At 42.7% G+C, this 17,956-nt stretch overlaps 1 protein-coding gene across 7 annotated transcripts in view; it reads left to right on the forward strand.

Annotated features, from left to right (window-relative positions):
• RUFY3 (RUN and FYVE domain containing 3) overlaps positions 1-17,956 on the forward strand; it is a 129,914-nt gene that overhangs the window by 13,342 nt on the left and 98,616 nt on the right. For 2 of the 7 annotated variants that reach the window (XR_003568461.1, XM_027854473.1), the window contains exons 1-2: positions 11,105-11,230; positions 11,624-11,811. The exons of 3 other annotated variants lie outside the window; for them this stretch is intronic. Coding sequence is in view for 3 of the 4 variants with exons in the window: in XM_027854473.1 (XP_027710274.1) it covers positions 11,634-11,811 (178 nt within the window). In the remaining variant the exon portion in view is untranslated. Of the gene's footprint in view, positions 1-11,098; positions 11,231-11,623; positions 11,812-17,956 lie in introns of those variants that run through there. 2 more of the 7 variants (XM_027854477.1, XM_027854472.1) reach the window with 2 other exon arrangements.

Below are 17,956 nucleotides of genomic sequence, written 5' to 3' on the forward strand. Positions count from 1 at the left end.
CTCTCTCTCTCTCTCTCTCTCTCTCTCTCTCTCTCTCTCTCTCTCTCCTTTTTTTTTGTTAAATTCATGGGGAAACCAAGCTATTTAATACGACTCCGACTTCAAGAAATTTAGCTTAAGAAAACCCAGTTGGCCTCAGTGCCCAGAGCCAAGGAAAAAGTTAGGTAGACAGACTTTTGGGCCAGTTGACTTTGAAGGGAACATGTTTTGAACCAAGGCAGTGAATTGTCCTATGTCTGGTGTCAGATCAAAGAATGTCACCACTCTCTGGAGTCTTTGATCCTATCACTTTCTTCCTTTGTAGACTTTCATTCTATTCTTCTCTTTAATTGTTGTCCTTCTGTCTGACCACTCCTCAGTCTCCAGGTCATGCCCCCTAACTATGGATGTTTTCCACAGTTATGTCTTGGTCTCCCTCTACAAGATCCCCCTCAGCTCCCATGGATTTGATTATCTTTATGCAGGTGATTCCCAGATCTGTGTATCCAGCCCTGACCTCTCTCCTACGCTCCATTCTTCCATCACAAACTGCCTTTTGGACACTTAGTGTGTCCAAAGCTGAATTCATAATCATCCTTCCAGAAAACAAAAAACTCCTCTCCCTTTCCTAACTTTGCAGTTGTCAATTGTCCCGCCATCAGAGGCTGGCAACCTAGAGGTCATTGTCGACTCACTCTCACCCTCCAATATCCAGTCTGTTTGCCAAGGCCTATCATTTCTTGTTCTCGCTTAGTCGTTTCAATCCTATCTGACTCTGTGTCCTGTTTGGGGTTTCCTTGGCACAAGATATTGGAGTGGTTTGCCATTTCCTTCTCCAGCTCATTTTACAGATGAAGAACTGAGGCAAACGGGGTGAAAGTGACTTGCCCAGGGTCACACAGCTAGTAAGGGTCTGAAGACTCAGGTCCTCCTGATTCCAGGGCTAGTGCTCTGTCCACTGTGCCACTTAGCTGCCCTCTTCATAATATCTTTTGTATGTATCCACTTCTCTCTTGATACTGCTACCACTCTAGTATAAGTTCTCATCACCTCCTACTTGGACTTTTAAAGTATAGCACAGTGGTTAGAGTGCTGGGCCTCGTTCAAATTTAGCCTCAGATACTTACTGGCTATGTGACCCTGGACAAGTCATCTGACCACTATCTGCCTTAGCTTCTTCCACTGTAAAATGGGGAATCATATCAGTGTACCAGCCTCCCAGGGCTTTTATGAGGATCAGGGGAAAATCCTTGTCAGTGCCCTCAGTCAGTGGTCCCTGGCAGTAGTATGTAGGTACCTAACAAATCCTTCCCTTTCTTCCCTGCCCTGCTTCTCTCCCCTCTCCACTGCACTTTGTCATTCACTCAGCTGCTGTCAAAGTGATCCTTCTAAAGGCTCGCCTTTCACTCAATCGAGTTGAGCTTGGTTCCCTCACAACTTTAACCAACAAGAAAAATGTCAAACCTACCCTTCACTTCCATCTGCTCCTCATCACCATCCCATCTCCCTGGCCCAGATTTCCTCCCATCCAGACAATCTGACTTTGGGGAAAAGCTAAGTAAAGCCCCGTGTTACCCCAAAATTCTACTGAAGCGTAAGATTTCATTACTGTTCCCATCCGGGATCACCACCCCGCCACCCCCTCCATGGGACTGGTAAGATGCGCCTATGAGCTCAGCCCCCAGTGAACTCCTGGGGCTCCCTGTTAGCCCCAGGATCAAAGGGAAAAAATCCTCTGTTTGGCTTTTAAAAGTCTTTCATCCTACCTTTCCAGTCTTTTTACATTTCTTTGATCTCCCTAGGTTGGCTTTTTTCATGATCCTCCCCAAATAAGACATTCTACCCCCCAGCTCTCTGTACCTGGCTGTCCCTCCATGCTTGGAACCATATTCCTCCTATGCTTTCCCTCCTGACCTCCTTCAGGACTCCGTTTAAACCTTTCCACCTGCAGGAGGCCTTTCCAGGTCCCCCACCCCTACTACCAGTGCCCTCCCTCTGAGATTACCTCCTACTTATACCGCATTTAGTTTAGGATTAAATAGTCAAAAAATGTTTTTCTTTTTAAAAACATTAACAAATTCCCTGGTTGTAGACCTTTACTGTGTCTGCCTGTGTAAAAAAAAATAATAACTTTCATCAGTTCTCTAAGGTTATTTCTCACCCGATGATCAGAACAGTTTTTTTCTGTTAAAAAGCCCACAAAACAATTGTGTAACTTCATAGTTTTGCATTTGGGGCAGGGGGGATTGTTTTAATCAGTGATTATCCAGCCTCTTTGGGCCGTCTCTGAAACACTAAGCATATTTTGCCTTTTCAAATAGCCAGTGATAAGGCCTCCTCCCCCTTTTTTCCCCAAGAATCATTCATATAAAATACAATTTGGGTTCTAGGATTTAGCCAGACTCCCCCGCTGTAGAAGAGTTTGCACCAACAAAAGATGTGAATAGAGACATTTTTTGCCCTTATCTCACATAGAGTACATGAGGCAATATTGTGTTCGTCCACGAACATTTTCTTATATTCTGCCTCAGTCAGTAAGCATTCATTAAATGCCCACTGTGAGCCTGGCACTGTTCAGCTACCAGGGATGTGAAGCCAAAAATGAAACAGTGCCTGCCTGCCCTCAGGGAACTTACAGTCTATCAGGGAGACAACAAATAGATCTGTGAATATAAAATATTGGGGGTGGGCAGTGGGATAAAGAAAGGCCCCTTGCAGTCAGCAGCCCTGGAGCTGAGCCTTAAAAGACAGCAGCTAGGGGGCAGCTAAGTGACACAGTGGATAGACCTCCAGCCTTGGAGTCAGGAAGACCCGAGTTCAAATCTGGCCTGAGACCAAATGCTTGACACTTACTAGCTGTGTGACCCTGGGCAAGTCACTTAACCCCAATTGCCTCACCAAAAAAAAAAAAAAAAAAAAAGACAGCAGTTAATGATTTTAAGAGGTAGAGGTGAGAAAGAAGTATATTTTAAAAGTTCCTACGTGTTCTATTAAGGTTGGAAGAACATCCTTAAACATCTACCTTCCTCCATTCAAATTGAGGAAGTTTGGGGTATATGTTGAAGGCCAGCATCTCTCATTTCTTTATAACATGCTTATATTCATAACATGTCAACTGCTGGACAGAATTAGGCAGTAACCTATGGCTTAGCTTGGCCCAGTGCTGCTGTCTTTAGGGTGCCCCAGAAGTCTTAACAGGCTCTTAAAGCTTATTTTATATAGTAAACATTGACCATTTTATCTCTTTGTCCCTTGTTTGGTAAAGAAATCTTTCCCTAGCCAGGATTGTGAAACGTCTTTCCTTCCCTTCTCTAAATGTGTTGATGATGTGACCTGTTATGTATAGCTCATGTATTCACTTGGAGCTGATTGTGGCCTAGGGCATGAGAATGTCAGTCCAAATCTAATTTCTGCAGACAGCCTGAAAGTTTTCCCAGTAGTTTTATCACATAGTAAATCCTTTCCCCAGCAGTTGGAGCAGAATACTTACCATTATGTATGTTATTATGATATGTTATTATGTAATGTTTTCTTTTCAGTGATGTATACCTAATAATCTATTCCATTGTTCACTTTTTTTTAACCAAAACTAAATAGGTTTATTCCCCTCTTGACAAATAAGCGTAGCCAACAAATCAACATTTGCTATTTCCAAAAATGTCTCATTCTGCATCTCAAACCCAGGCAGCTAGATGTACAGTGGATAGAATGCCAGGCTTGGAATTAGGAAGGTCAGAGTCCAAATCCTGGTTAAAACTTAATAGTCAAAAAAAACTTACTGGTCAAAAGCTTAATAGCTGTCTGCTTCAGTTTTCTTATCTGTAAAATGAGGAAAATAATAGCATCTACCTTGTGAGGGTAAAATGAAATATTTGTAAAGCACTTTGCATAACTTAAAGCGCTGTGTGAATGCTGTCTTACTCATCAGCTCTCTGCAAACATGGTTGGTTACTGCATTGATGAGAATTCTGAAGTCATTCAAAGTTGTTTTTTCTTTCCATTATTGTCATTCCATTGTTTTCCTGGTTCTGCATACTTCATTGTACATCAGATCATACAGGTTTTCCCAGGTTTCTCTGAAACCACCCTCATCCCTTTCATCATTTCGTACAGCACAATTGTGTTTCATACATTCATAAATCATAATCTGTTCAGTCATTCCCCAGTTGAAGGACACTTGCTTTGTTTCCATTTCTTTGCTACGAGAAAAAATGCTGCTGTACATATTTTTATACATACGATTTTTTTTCTCCTTTGATCTCTTTGGGGGTATAGGCCGAGTAGTGGTATCTGGTCAAAGGGTATACCTACTTGAGTGACTTTTGAAAGGTCCAGTTCCAAAGTGCTTTTCAGAATGGCTGGGCCAGTTTCCCTGCAGCCCTACCAACAATTGTCATTTTCCAGTATTTTTGCTATTCTGATAGGTGTGATATGTAACTTCAGGTTTGTTTCAATTTACATTTTTCTAATTATTAGTGATTTAGAGCATTTTTCCATATGGTTTTTTTTTTTTGTTTTTGTTTTTGTTTTTTGCTGTTTTGTTTTGTTTAGGCAATTGGGGTTAAGTGACTTGCCCAGGGTCACACAGCTAGTAAGTGTCAAGGTCCCATATGGTTTTGATCACGTGGATTTTTCCTTTTAAGAATTATCTGCTTATATCCTGTGATTATTTATCTACCGGGAAATGACTTTTATCTTTAAATCAGTTCTTTATATGTGTTGCATATCAGATCTTTATCAAAGAAGTTTCTCTTGAAAAAATTTTCCCCAGTTAACTGTGTCCCTTCTGATTTTAACTATTAATTTTGTTTGTGCAAAATCTTTTCAGTTTTATGTGATCAGAATTGGCCATTTTGTTTTCTGTGAACTCTTCTATCCTTTCTCTGGTCATGAACTCTTCCCTTATCCGTAATTATGAAAGGTCTTTTTTTCCCCTGTGTTCCACGGATTTTTATTACATGACCTTTTGTATCTAGCTCATGTATCCATTGGGAGCTTATCTTGGTATGTATTATGAAATCTTGGTGTAAACTTCATTTCTTCTGGAATATTTTTAAGTTTTCCTAGCTGTTGTTGAATAGTGAATTCTTACCGCGTCCAACACTCTATCATGTTGAGTTGCTTCTGTACTTCTTGTACCTCACTTGTTCCATTGATAGACCTATCATTTGCTAATAGTATCAAATTATTTTGATTAATTCTGCTTTGCAGATATTTTGAGTACTGCTAGGCCCAGAGGGCTCTCTCTCATTCTTAAGAGTCTTGACCTTGTCTTGCAGATGAATTTCGTTATTATTTTGGCTAGCTGTATAAAATAACCCTATGATACTGAATCTGTGAATTAATTTAGGTGGTATTTTCATTTTTGTTATATTGGCACAGACTAACCATGAGCACTTAATAACTTTCCAGTTATTTGTCTTTATTTCTGTAGAGTGTTCTGTAGTTTTGTTTATATAATTTGCATTTTGGTAACTAAATTCTCTAACATTTTATACATTCTCTAGTTATTTTAATGAAATTTCTTTGGGTTTTGTTGGTACTTTCTAGAAAGACTGATATTTGTGGGTTTGTTTTTTTTCCTGTTTCAGTTAATTTCTAAATTGAATCTCAAAATCTCTTAGTAAATCACCATGTCATCTACAAACTCTCTAATTGTCTTTTCTTTTTGCCTGTGGTTATTACATCAATTTTTTTCCTTGTCTTATTGCTATTAACTAGCTTTTCTAGGATTATATTAAATAATAGTGTTGACAGTGGAAACATTTGCTTCACTTTGCCCTTATTAGAAAGACCTTTAGCAGTTTTCCATTACAGAGAGTACTAGCTCTATTGTTGTTACCATATTAAGGAATGGAACTTTTATACTTAGACTTTTTAGTGTTTTGATATGAAAGATTGATATATTTTGTCGAGTTTTTCTGCTTCTGTTGACATGATTATGATTTTAATCTATTTTGTTGTTAATATGGTATATTTTTAAATAGTTTTCCTAATATAAAACTTACCCTGCATTCCTGGTGTATAAATCTAACCTGTGATAACATATAATCTTTTAAAATATATTTTATTGTCTTTGTTAATGTCTTGCTAAATATTTTTGTATCAGTAGTCATTAGAGATTTCTCTTTTTCTTCTTTATCTCTCCCTGGTTTAGGTATCAGGACCACACACACACACCCACACCCACACCCACACCCACCCACCCACACACACACACACACAGCCACCCACTCTAGATATTTAAAGACTAGGTCTCCCTATATCCCCCAGGGTAGAAGTGTAGGGCTACTTATGGGCCCAAGACCACTACTGACAGGCAGGGGAGCTTTGACCTGCTTTCTTTCTGACCTGGGCTTTTTACCCCTTCCTAAGCAAACTGGTTCTTCTAACCATTCCAAGCCCCCAGGAATTCACCATATTGATTCCAAACTACATATAGCCCTTTGTAGCTTAAAATATCTGAGCAAAAGAGATCTACTGGCCTCAGTTTCCCTAGTAGTTGGGTCATGTATGTGCGTCTATTCCCAGCTGCCATATTGTATTTTGGCAGAATTTTCATAGGATTCCTTTCTTTCCCTATTTTTGCAAGCAAATATTAAAATATTGGTATTGGTTGTTCTTTGAATTTTGATAGAATAAATTCACTTGTAAATCCATCTGGCTCTGGGTTTGGTTTGTTTTTTTTATAGAGATTTCCTTTATGACCCTTTGGATTTCCTTTTCTGAAATAAGGTCATTTGAATTTTCTATTTCTTGTTCACTTAATCTGGGTAGTCAATATATTTTTGAATTTAATTGATTGGTTATCCTCACATATATTGAGCAAGATAATTTTGAATACTTTTCCTTATTTCTTCTTCATTTGTTGCAAATTCTGGCAATTTTTGACATTGGCAATTTAGTTTTCCTCCTTTAATCAGATTGACTAATGGTTTAATCCTTTTTTTTTTAAACAGGTTCTATTTTTACTTACCAAGTTAATTTTGTTGTTGTTGCCAGTTTTATCTCCTCTGATGTTTCAGAATGTTTATTTTGTGTTTCATGATGGGTTTTGATTTGTTGTTTTTGTAATCTTTTTGGTTGTAACCCAATCAGTGATTTGTTATCTCTCCATTTTGTTGGTGAGAGGGCCATATTTCCCCCTAAGGACTGCTCTGGCCACCTCCCAAAAGTTTTGGCACCTTGTCCCAGATGAGGATGGCTTCCTTGTGCTCTGCCTCGTATAGGGATCCCTCCCTGGCTTCTGCCCCTGTCTCCATTTGAGGCTCCATTTGAGTGTTGGCCTGAGCTAGTGTCTGTCTTTTCTATAAAGACTCCAAATGGATGTCATCCATTTCCCTGGGTGGAAGCAGGTCTCCCGCCAGAACCCAGGGGCTTGTGGCTCCAAGGCGTTGCCTTGGGAGACTGGGGTCTCCAGCTGTGGCTCTGTTATGGGCTGCTTGGGTGCCATTCTCTGGATTATATGTCAAGATGTTCTCATTTGCTAAGTTCATAGCAAAGAAAACCTAGTTTAAAAAAATAGGAAAGTGGGGCAGCTGGGTGGAACAGCAGATGAAACATTGGCTCTGGAGTCAGGAGGACCTGAGTTCAAATATGGCCTGATACTTGCTAGCTGTGTGACCCTGGGCAAGTCACTTTACCTGGTTTGCCTCAGTTTTCTCATCTGTCAAATGAACCCAAGAAGGAAATGGCCAACCACTCCAGTGTCTTTGCCAAGAAAACCCCAAATGGGGTACGAAGAGTCGGACATGACTAAAATGACTGAACAACACAAAAGCATGACCTTTCTGGGCCTCCATTTCAACCCCCGTAAAATGAGTGGATTGGATTATATGTATTCCAAGGTCCCTTCAGCTCTCAATCTTACAAGCCTGTTGTTGAAGGTGTGTGATTTGGGTTTGTGGAGAAGATGGATGTTGCCAGGACAAGACTGTGAACTTCCTGAGGTCACAACTGTCTTTTGCCTTTCTTTGTGTCCTCAAGTACTCAGCACAATGCCTGGTGCGTGGTGGGTGCTTTGTAAACACTTGTTGACTTGTAATCTTGTTAGCACTTCAGGAAACTTTGGAATGAAGCAAGATTTCTGGATTTTAGTATTCATCATAAGAACTCATGTTGATTATACAGATGATGATTTCTTTAACCAAACTGTGAGGTACATTCCGTGTCTCACTTCTGTTTATTTCTCTGTCAGGGTCAGTCAAGGACTGAAAACTCTCAGATCAGGTGTTTCTAACTTCATGTCTGTGACCTGGTTTTTGTTTTTTATGCATTTATACATACATGCATATTTGTATGTATATGTCTGTGTGTGTACACACAGAAATATACACATACTCACATTTATCAAAGTCTATGTGTATGTGTATACACATGTGTTTTGATATATGTTTTGGTATTATTAGTTTCCTTTATAATCCCGTTTATTTTGTTTCATACATTTAAAGACAGTATGCAGAGAGGGGTCTATAGACTTTAGCAGATTGCCAAAGGGATTTGTCTCTCACATACACACGCACGCACACACACACACACACACACACACACACACTAAAAAGTCCCGAAAGACTCAATTGGATGATGATTATTCCTCTTATATTTTCCAACCAAGACATAGACAATTTTATTTTGCCTTTAAGAATTTTAGGAGGATTTTACAAATTAGGGAAGTAAGCTGGTGTGTATTAATTCCTACATATGAGTTTCCCTCTTTCTTATTCCTTTAATTTGGCGGCAAATGAATCTCTATTAAACACTGGTTTTAGCTTCTCTTTAGGTCAGGAACTGGCTGCTGAATGGAGTATCTCCCAGCATGCCCAGAAGGAGGAAAACCAGATCTTGGTGTTTTGTTTTTTAAGGAGGATAGTAAAAGGTTTGGGGGAGCTAGGTGGCACAGTAGATAGAGTGCCAGGCCTGGAGTCAGGAAGGTTCATCTTCATGAGTTCAAATGTGACATCAGACACTTAGTAGCTGTGTGACCCTGGTGATGGGGTACTCAGGCCCAGCCCTAAGATCCTGTCTCTGGAAGCCTTCCAATTTCTCAGTAGGCCCCTGTCTGTGAGAAAATTTTCTCATCTTGCAGAACACATTCTCTTGTCAGAACAAACAGAGAGCTGCCTGACCCAAGGATTTTTGTCCCTAGCTGGCCCAAGGACTTTTCTGCCAGATCCCTGAGGTCCACACCTCTGACCACTCTCTCAATGTCTGGTATACTCCCTATACTTTCCCATCTGTAGCTCCCAAAGATAGCTGGACCCTTAGATTATCTAATTAGCATCCCTGGCATTCCTTTTCCATGCCCCTTTTCCACATAAACCCTGGCACCATCCTCAAATCTCTCACAGGTTCCCATAAGGACCCTTGCCTGCTTTTGCTAAAGCATTACAATAAACTCTTTTCCACTTGACTAAGAAGGCTTGAGTGTGTGAATTCATTCCAGGCAACCCTGCCTTGGCATTCTCGGGGTCCCAGCCCCCCAAAACCTTGTCACTGGGCAATTCACTTGACCTTGTTTGCCTCAGTTTCCTCATCTGTAAATTGAGCTGGAGAAGGAAATGGCAAGCCACTCCAGGATCGTTGCCAAGTAAACCCCTAATGGGGTCAGGGGAAGTTGGGCGAATCTCAACGACAAAAGCAGGTTTTGTTTTTGTGCTTTTCAGTTCACATAAGAATTCATCGCAGGATTTCTTTAACTGTGCCTTCCCTGCTGTGTTCCAGTTTCAGATTTACATTGTAGATGTTGTTGGGGACACAGAGGTCATTTAGTTCGGTGTCATTTTACACATGAGGAATGGATGCTCAGAGAGTACCAATAGTACCAGTGGTGGACCTGGGATTTGAACCCTGGTCTTCTGGCTCTGTCCATATCCATTCTTTTACCTCTCCTTAGCAGCAAGTGGGGAACGATAATCAGTAGTTTTCGTAGCACTTTACAGATTGCAGACATGTATTAAGTGCCTTCTGTGTTCCTCCTTTCAAAATATGTAGAGTGTTGGGGATTTGGGGGGCTGTTTTAAGGTGCTATTTCGTAATGCTCTCTACAGAAAGCACTGGGTTTTTTTCTCCCTTCTATTTATTAATGCCTCATCTAGGAAGGCAGGCTCAGGCAGTTCGTGAAAGGAAGTTAGAAGAGACAAAATCATAATCAAGTTAAAGGGAAGAGATTGCAGTGGCATGGGGTCCCCTCCCAGGATCAGGGTAGTCTATAAATGTATATTATTTTACGCAATACTAATTTCATACAATTAACAGGCTACCTAGCAAAGATGAGCCCATTTTGCATCCTTAATCAGAAAAGTTTGGGGATAGTCTTGAACCATTTTCTCTTTTATGTAGCCTTTTGGGGCTAATAACAGCCCGTATTTATGTGATCCTCTAAGGCCTGTAAATATCCCTTTCCTTCCAGCAGTCACGCAGAGTAGATCGTTAAAAGGTAAACTATGAAATAGAACAATAGCTTAAAAGTAAAAACCCATTTTACAGATTTTAGATACAAAGACTGTTTCTTAGGGTCCAAAGTCTTCTCTAGAAAGGGCCTCCCTGGGCCCATATTAAGGTGGTTCCTTCTTGAATAATTCTTTTTCAGTGTGGGACGGCTCAAGTTGTTTTTTTTTTTTTGAAGTGGCTATCGCTGATGTCCCCTTCAACAGAATTTTCTTTAGTCTTTCTCTGATTCTTCCTGCTTCTGCCCAGTCTGAGAAGGCAGATTTAGGCCGCTGAGAAAAGGAAGTACGCAGAGCCAGAAATAGGCAGGAGAGAATGGAAATCTGTGCTCAGCCTGCCTCCGGCAGCGCTCTCTGTGGTTTTTAAATAGCTGCTGCCTGTGTGTCATGCAGAGGCTGATTTCCCTACATATCTGGAATCCCACCCGCCCCGCTGCTGCCAGCCTGGATGGGCGAGGGGGGGGCTACGGAGGAGGATCCCGCTCAGACGGCGGTGGGCGGGGGAGGGGGTGGCGAGCATCCTGCCTCATCAGCATCCATCCATCCATCCATCCATCCTTCCATCCCGCATCCTGGGAGGTGCTTCTCCTGCGTTCACGGTCACATGAGCCTGGATTTTCAGTCCGGCTCATTAGGCAGCCATCTTGGTCAACACCCTTGCTCGCTGCCCGGCCCGCCGTGTCCTCCGGTGCCCGGGCGGAGGCCCACCCTGACCCGAGAGCCTGCGACTCTGTTTTTCGGAGGCCGAAGGACGACCAGAGCGCCCCGGGGGGCCATCCTAGCCTTGTCCTGTGGGCACCGGCCAGGTTGGCCGGTTTTTCTGTGTGCCGGGCGGAGGCCAGATTGCTGCAGGCGGCCGGGGTGGCTGAGGCCCAGCGGGATCGGAGCCCGACTGGAAGCGTGCGGGAGCTGGGCGGGAAGGCAGGCGGGCGGAGACGAGCATCCTTTCCTTTTTGCTGCGTGTTAGGGGCTCTCTCAAAGGGAAGAAAGGCTAGCGTGGCACCGTTTGTTTGTGCTAGTCTGCTTTTAAACTCCGAGGTGTTTACTCTTTCTTTCCTGCACCTGAAAGCTCTGTTCTAGTGAGCTTTGAGTTTGGGTGGGGTTGGCTTGGGGAGCTTGGCTTGGGATTTTTTTTTTGGTGGGGGGGGTGGCTTTTTTTTTTTATTTTTATTTTTCCTCTGTGTGTGTTGTGGTCCCAGCTGAGTCATCATGTCCGCCCTGACACCTCCGACCGATATGCCAACCCCTACCACAGACAAGATCACCCAGGCGGCCATGGAAACCATCTACCTTTGCAAATTTCGGGTGTCTATGGATGGAGAGTGGCTATGTCTCAGGGAGCTGGATGACATTTCCCTTACACCAGACCCAGAACCTACCCACGAAGGTATGGCCCCTGCCCTTGCCCTCGCGGTTCCCCAACACCCCCCCACCCCTGCCATTGTTATAGAGACGAAGGAGGGGAGGAGGGGGAAAGGAGGAGGGAAAAGAGCTCAGCATTCTGCATTCTGATTTTTTTTTTTCATCCCAACTCCCCTCCTCCACCCTATATTAACATATTCTTACTGGAATTTTTTTTTTCCTTCTCCCCATGGGACATCTCTTTCCAAGTTGGTGCCTTTTTAGGGCTTTTGATATCCAGATTTATTATCCTGGAGCAGTGTTGATCAGTATCTCACATATTAAAGGCTACTTTGCCATCAGTGATTTGTATAAATAGGGCTAGAATCAACGTGGTGTCAGCACCACAAAGACTGGTTTTACATGGGATAAATTAAGAGTTCACTTGGAGAGAGGGAGGGAGCCTCCATTTAAATCCAAAAGTCTTCTCAGGGGTAACACTCTTGAGTGAACTAAACAGAATTGAATTGGAGTGTATGAGGCCTGGAAAGCTGACTTTGAAAATCTGCCTTAAATTCCCATTAAATCAACAGCCTCGCATTTGACATTAAAATCAGTGCCTATGCATGATGAAATCTAATTAGATGAGAAAGCAGTTTTGCTTCGAAGATTCAGTATAGTGATGATGGGGTAATAAAATAAAAACATAATGCTTTTATGTGTCAAGGTCGATTGATAATAGCGATCACCAGACCCCAGGGGTGCCTCTGAGAAATTTCACTTTCATCAGATATTAGTTGCTATAATTTCTGCTAAAAATGCCCCCTGTTGAAAGTCACCACCGGTTTGTTTATTTGGGCACGTAACTTTTGGAAGGGATAGGGACTGGACTGGAGATTTCGTTGATGGGGGAGACTCCCTTTACCAATGCAGGTTGGCACCCCCTCTTCAACTTACAGCTTTAGAGAGTACCCTTAAACACTGAAAGGTTAAATGACTTACAGAACTCAAGTGCAGGTCTTTCTGGCCCTGGAGGCCAATGTGCATGTTGCAGGCAATTCTTGAACCGTGGCTTCCAGCCAGCTCTCTGGCCCCTATGCCTTCTGCTTCCCATTCTTTGGAAACCTGTATAAACCACAAGGTATTCCTCCTGTTCTCCAGCCTTTGCCCCCCAAGGCTCCCTCCTCAAGTGAAAACCTAATTTTAATTTCCTTTGTTAATCTCTTTACAAATCACACTTACCATAATAGAAGCCAGGAAACCAGATTTGCTGACCTAAGTAGAAAATTCATTTTTAACATTATTCCCTTTGATATTTGGATCTTTCCTGCCAGGCCAGAACAGAAATAAGAGCGTACGCCCTAATGAGAGCACCTCCCTTACTGACTCCACTCTGGTTTTTTGCTGTATCTCAAACTCTACTTGGCATTTTTGAGGAAAATGTCATTGGCTAATTTCTTTTGAGGGGGGGCAGTGCAGACTTGATTTTTTTTGGTGTGAAGAATTCCCAGAGGGAGGAAACACCTGCATCCAATGCAGGTTGGCATTTACTGTCCTATTCAGGCCTAAATTTAGTTGATGGTGACTTCAAGAAGTCAGATGACTTGAACCCGGGTTTTCCTGACTATTTTTTGCACCAGCAATCTCTCCACTATCTCACATGTTCCTTGCTGCCATCCCATTAGCCCGTCTTTGTCTTCTTAAGCTCTTGTAGGTATTTGAGAAAGTTGGCCTATTCTCAGAAATGTCAGAATTGTTCAGTAGCCACTCTGAAATTCCATGAAATTCCAGGATACTTTTCAGACACGATATCCAGAGATTTGGGGAAGCAAATAATTTTGCTTTAGAAAGCGGCCAAGGTGACCCTTACAGAAGGCCACAAAGTGCAGATTCATTGAGTAGGAGGATTTCAAACTTACAGAGACTTTCAAAGAACAGCTAGGCCAGGGTTATAGGAACTTGGGCCCCCAAGGGGCCACATGAGTTGTGATTCCTATGGGCTGTATATTGACTTAGTTTTAAAATGTAATATTATCTATATTTTATTTGTTTTGTTAAATATTTCCCAATCACATTTTAATCTGGTTCAGGTTGCATTCTGGGAATATTGTGGGCCACATGTATGATACCTCTGATCTAGTCAAACAACCTTATTTTTACAGATAAAGAAACTGAGGCCCAGAGATGAAGTGAATTTGCCTAAGGTAGTAGGGATAGTTCCAGGATTCAAACCCAGGCCCTCTCAGTCTAAATCTGAGGCTGTTATCACTGTACCATGCTTTCAGGAGACCTGAAAACCCAGCTTCATTATGAATGCTTATGTTCTTATTATATTTTCAGCAGATTGCACACTGACTTTTTAAGTTCTAGTAGCTTCATTGGAACAAATGATTACTAATTTTGAGCTCATCAGGCAATCATCTGTCATTATTGAATGTTTACACCAAGATGCTATTTGTTTAGTGACCAGTGTTTGCCTTTGGAAACTATATTGGAGAGTCAATGTAAGTGATGTTCACAGTGGTGCTGTTTGATTTCTCGTGGACAGATCTGTGGAAACACTCCCCGCTACCGGAAGAACATGTCACAGCTACATATAGCCTGAGCTCTGAATGACAGGAATAGTAGCTGATGAAGAAGAAAGTGAAGAGAATGGAAAATGATGTGTAGGGCAGGGCGATGCACCCTCAGAGCGTAGACCATAGCAGAGAAATTGGAATGTTTGCCTTATTAAATATAGGAAAGGAAGCCTTTATTTCATATATAGCACAGAAATGAAGGGATGATAATGAGAAAAAATAGAAATAGCAAAAAATGGTGCAGATATTATAGGGAAGGGACAATTGATGAACGGGATTTAGAGGATTTGGACATAAGCATGTGTTTTGCCTTTCTCATTGGGCTCACATTATTCCTAAACTGTGCGTTGGGGCCCTTTCAAAGTTTTTGCCAGTTGTAGTTACTGGATGGGGAGGGGGTTTATTCTCAACCCTGGCAGCTGGAATGAAGCTGCCCTGTGTTATATTTTTAAAAGTTAGTGTTAGAGAACCCAGCCTGGCACAGAGAGTTGATTGATTAGTCAGGGAAGATATGAACAGGGCTGCGTTGATATATCTGGAAGAGATTGGGTTTGTTTCATTAGAATATAGTGGAGAGAGGATGAGGAGTTCCTGAAACTTTAACCATACCCTTAGACTTGCCATTTGCTAATTGTGTGACCTTGGGGAAGATTTAGTCCACTCCCCTCATTTTATAGACAGGGAAACTGAGTCCCAGAAAGGTCAGGTGACATGCCTAAAGTCACACAAATGGTAAGTAGCCAAGCCAGGATTTGAACCCAGGTTCTTGGCTTCCAAAGCTATCATTCTTTCCTCTGAACCACTGAGCTGCTATTTATTCCATATCCTCGTTTGTGCCGTGGGAATAACTGTACTTCACCAGTAGATAAACTGGTTTGTGAGGCTTACAGGGCCATGTGGAGGTAAGCTCCTATTTTAAATGAGAAATCCCCTCCTCCAAGGGATCTTGACGATAATTGTGTGCGGTCTCACTTTCTGTGCAGTTGGTAATGTGGTCACTCCCATACTCACTCACCTCCAGTGGCTCCCTATTGCCTCCATTTGGCATTTAAAGCCCTTTACCACCTGGTTGCCTCCTTCCTCTCTGTCTAATCTTCTTACACTTGACTCCCCTCTACACACTGGCTAACCCAATTCCACTGGTGGCTGTACCTGCCGTTCCTCGAACACAGCTCTCCCACCTGGCTTTTTCTTGGCTGTCCTTCAGAACCTGGGCTACTCTCACTCCTTGTCTTTGCCTCTCAACTTCCCTGGCCTTCTCCAGGACTTAGCTCTCACATCCCTGCTCTACCTTCCCTTCCATTTAAACTATCCTTTGTTTGTTGGACGTTGGACTGTGCGCCGTAAGGAGGGGGAGGGACTGATTGCCTGGCATGTAGCAAGCACTTACTGAATTGATTATTGATTGACTGACAGTGAGTGGAAGTGAGACCTGTCTGGTGTCAACTCAGATGGGTTCCTGATTTTATAAATTCTTTTCCTCTGGCCTGGCAGTGATACTTCTTTGTCTGCCTCAGACATCTACTAACTGGGTGACTTTGGGCACGTCATGTAATCCTTTTCAAAGCCTCATTTTTCTCATCTTTAAAATGGGAATAATAATAGTACCTACCTCACAAGGTTCTATAAAGAACAGCAGATAGTTATTAAAGCACTATTATCATTATCAAGTTACCTTACTCAGACCTGCTTCCCTGTGTTGCCTGCCCACTGCTCCAGCATGTCCTCTGGGGCTTAACAGAACAAACGTTTCCCACTCCCATATAACTGCTTCCTGCTGTCCTGCCCTGACATCTTATTTTTTCCATTTGTAAAACATCCCTAGTTCCTTTTAACTTTTCTTCATGTGAGCGTTTCAAGTCCCCTATCATCCTGGTGACCTTCTGGACACACTCCAGCCTGGCAGTGCCCTTCCTAAAATGCAGCACCCAGAATAGAGCATGGTGTTCCAAAAGGGCAACCCTCAGAGGTCATCTGGTCCAGCTATCTCAAGTTCAAGGTCATGTCATATCCAGTAGTGCCTTGAGTAAAGTTGGAGGATGGGTGAACCATAATGGCTGTTTTAAAGTATTTGAAGAGTTGTGCCATCCCAGAAGGAGAAGTCTTCTGTTTAGCCTCTGAGGACAGAACTGTGGGCTGCTTGGGGGAAGTACTGAGCTCCTCCCCACTGAAAAACCCCCGAGGGATTCTTGGTCAGGTCTGGAGCTGGAGTAGATCGCTTCTGAGTTCCATCGTTAGTAATATTCTGTGATTCTCTGAGCTAACATGCTGCATGGGATTGATAATGTTCTGTGATTCTGTGAGCTAATGTGCTGCACGGGATTGTCCGCCTTGGGATCTGTCCAGCCCTTCCTTAGTTTCTGAAATCTGCTTTTCCCAGCTCTAGAGGGCAGTCAGACAGACTGCCTGGCTTGCCCTTTCTTACCTACTGCAGTCTCTAAGATGGCTTTTTCCAGACCCAGTGTGCACATCAGACTCTGCCTGGCTTTTGCTTTCTTATCTGTTGCAACATCCAAGGATTCCCACCGCAGCTGGTCTTTCTACTGGTCACAGTCAGGTCTGGAATAGCAGATACCCCTGGTCCTTCCTCAAAGAAGGATGAAGCAGCCGAGGAGAGGTGATCCAGGATTCCTCAGCTGCTGTTTTTAGCATAGAAACATTTCCAATGGATGTTCCATAGTTCAGCTCACCCGGTACTAACACTTCACGATTTGCCCCTAGAATCTAGCCCCTAATTCTAATCCTTCTGCTGGGACATTCTGCAGTTACCCTCCCTGCAGAGCGCCACTTCTCTGTCTCCCTCTGTGGGCCCTCACTCCGATGTCCTCCAATTCCTCTATTCTGATGCTTGGATTTCCACACTGGACCTTGCATCTCGTCAACGTAATGGTCCTGTTCTTTTTCTCTGATTTGCGCCTTCTGAACAAAGTCTGCTGTCCGTTGCAGTATTCCAGGTGTGCGTCTGATGGTACCAGGTCGCATTATGAGGTAATATTTGTCTCTGTCACAAAGTTGATCAGACCTTTTTTTTTTCACCAGGTTTATAACCAACTTTTTTTTATACCAGTTTTGTGCTTTTATTGTTGATAGTACGCATGCCCTCAGATTTCTATACGCATTTGTATTCTATACATGAATGCGTATAGAAATCTGAGGCCATGAGTATTATAATTACCCCTTTTCCTGGATATTGTCTTCTGTGAATTCCTGGCCTCCTCCACTCATGTCTCTTCCCATCTCAGGCCTGCCGTTCCATGTGATATCTTGCTCAGAAACTGTTATGGGCAAGGTTTTCTCTTCTGCTTCATTTTCAAGTTAAAGCCCTTTTGAGCAGATCTACAAGTCTTCAAGCAAAAATTCCCTTTTAGATGCGTTCCATCCCTGGCCCAAGTGCCCCATCATTTTTGTGTCTTAAACCCTGGTCCTGCATTCCAAAACCTGTTCTCTTTGACACCATCACCTTAACCAGCTGTCTGCTTCCCAGATCCTGCTCTCTCAAACCCTAGCCTTCAGCTAGAAGCCGTGAAATCACCACCTTTTCTCCCTGGGTCCTGGTGATCTCTGCCTAGGACTTTATATCCATAATGGCCAAGGCCCTCCTTGGTATAAGCT

The sequence above is a fragment of the Vombatus ursinus genome, unplaced genomic scaffold (genome assembly GCF_900497805.2).
Source record: "Vombatus ursinus unplaced genomic scaffold, bare-nosed wombat genome assembly UNPS02010461.1, whole genome shotgun sequence".
NCBI classification, from domain to species: Eukaryota; Metazoa; Chordata; class Mammalia; order Diprotodontia; family Vombatidae; genus Vombatus; species Vombatus ursinus.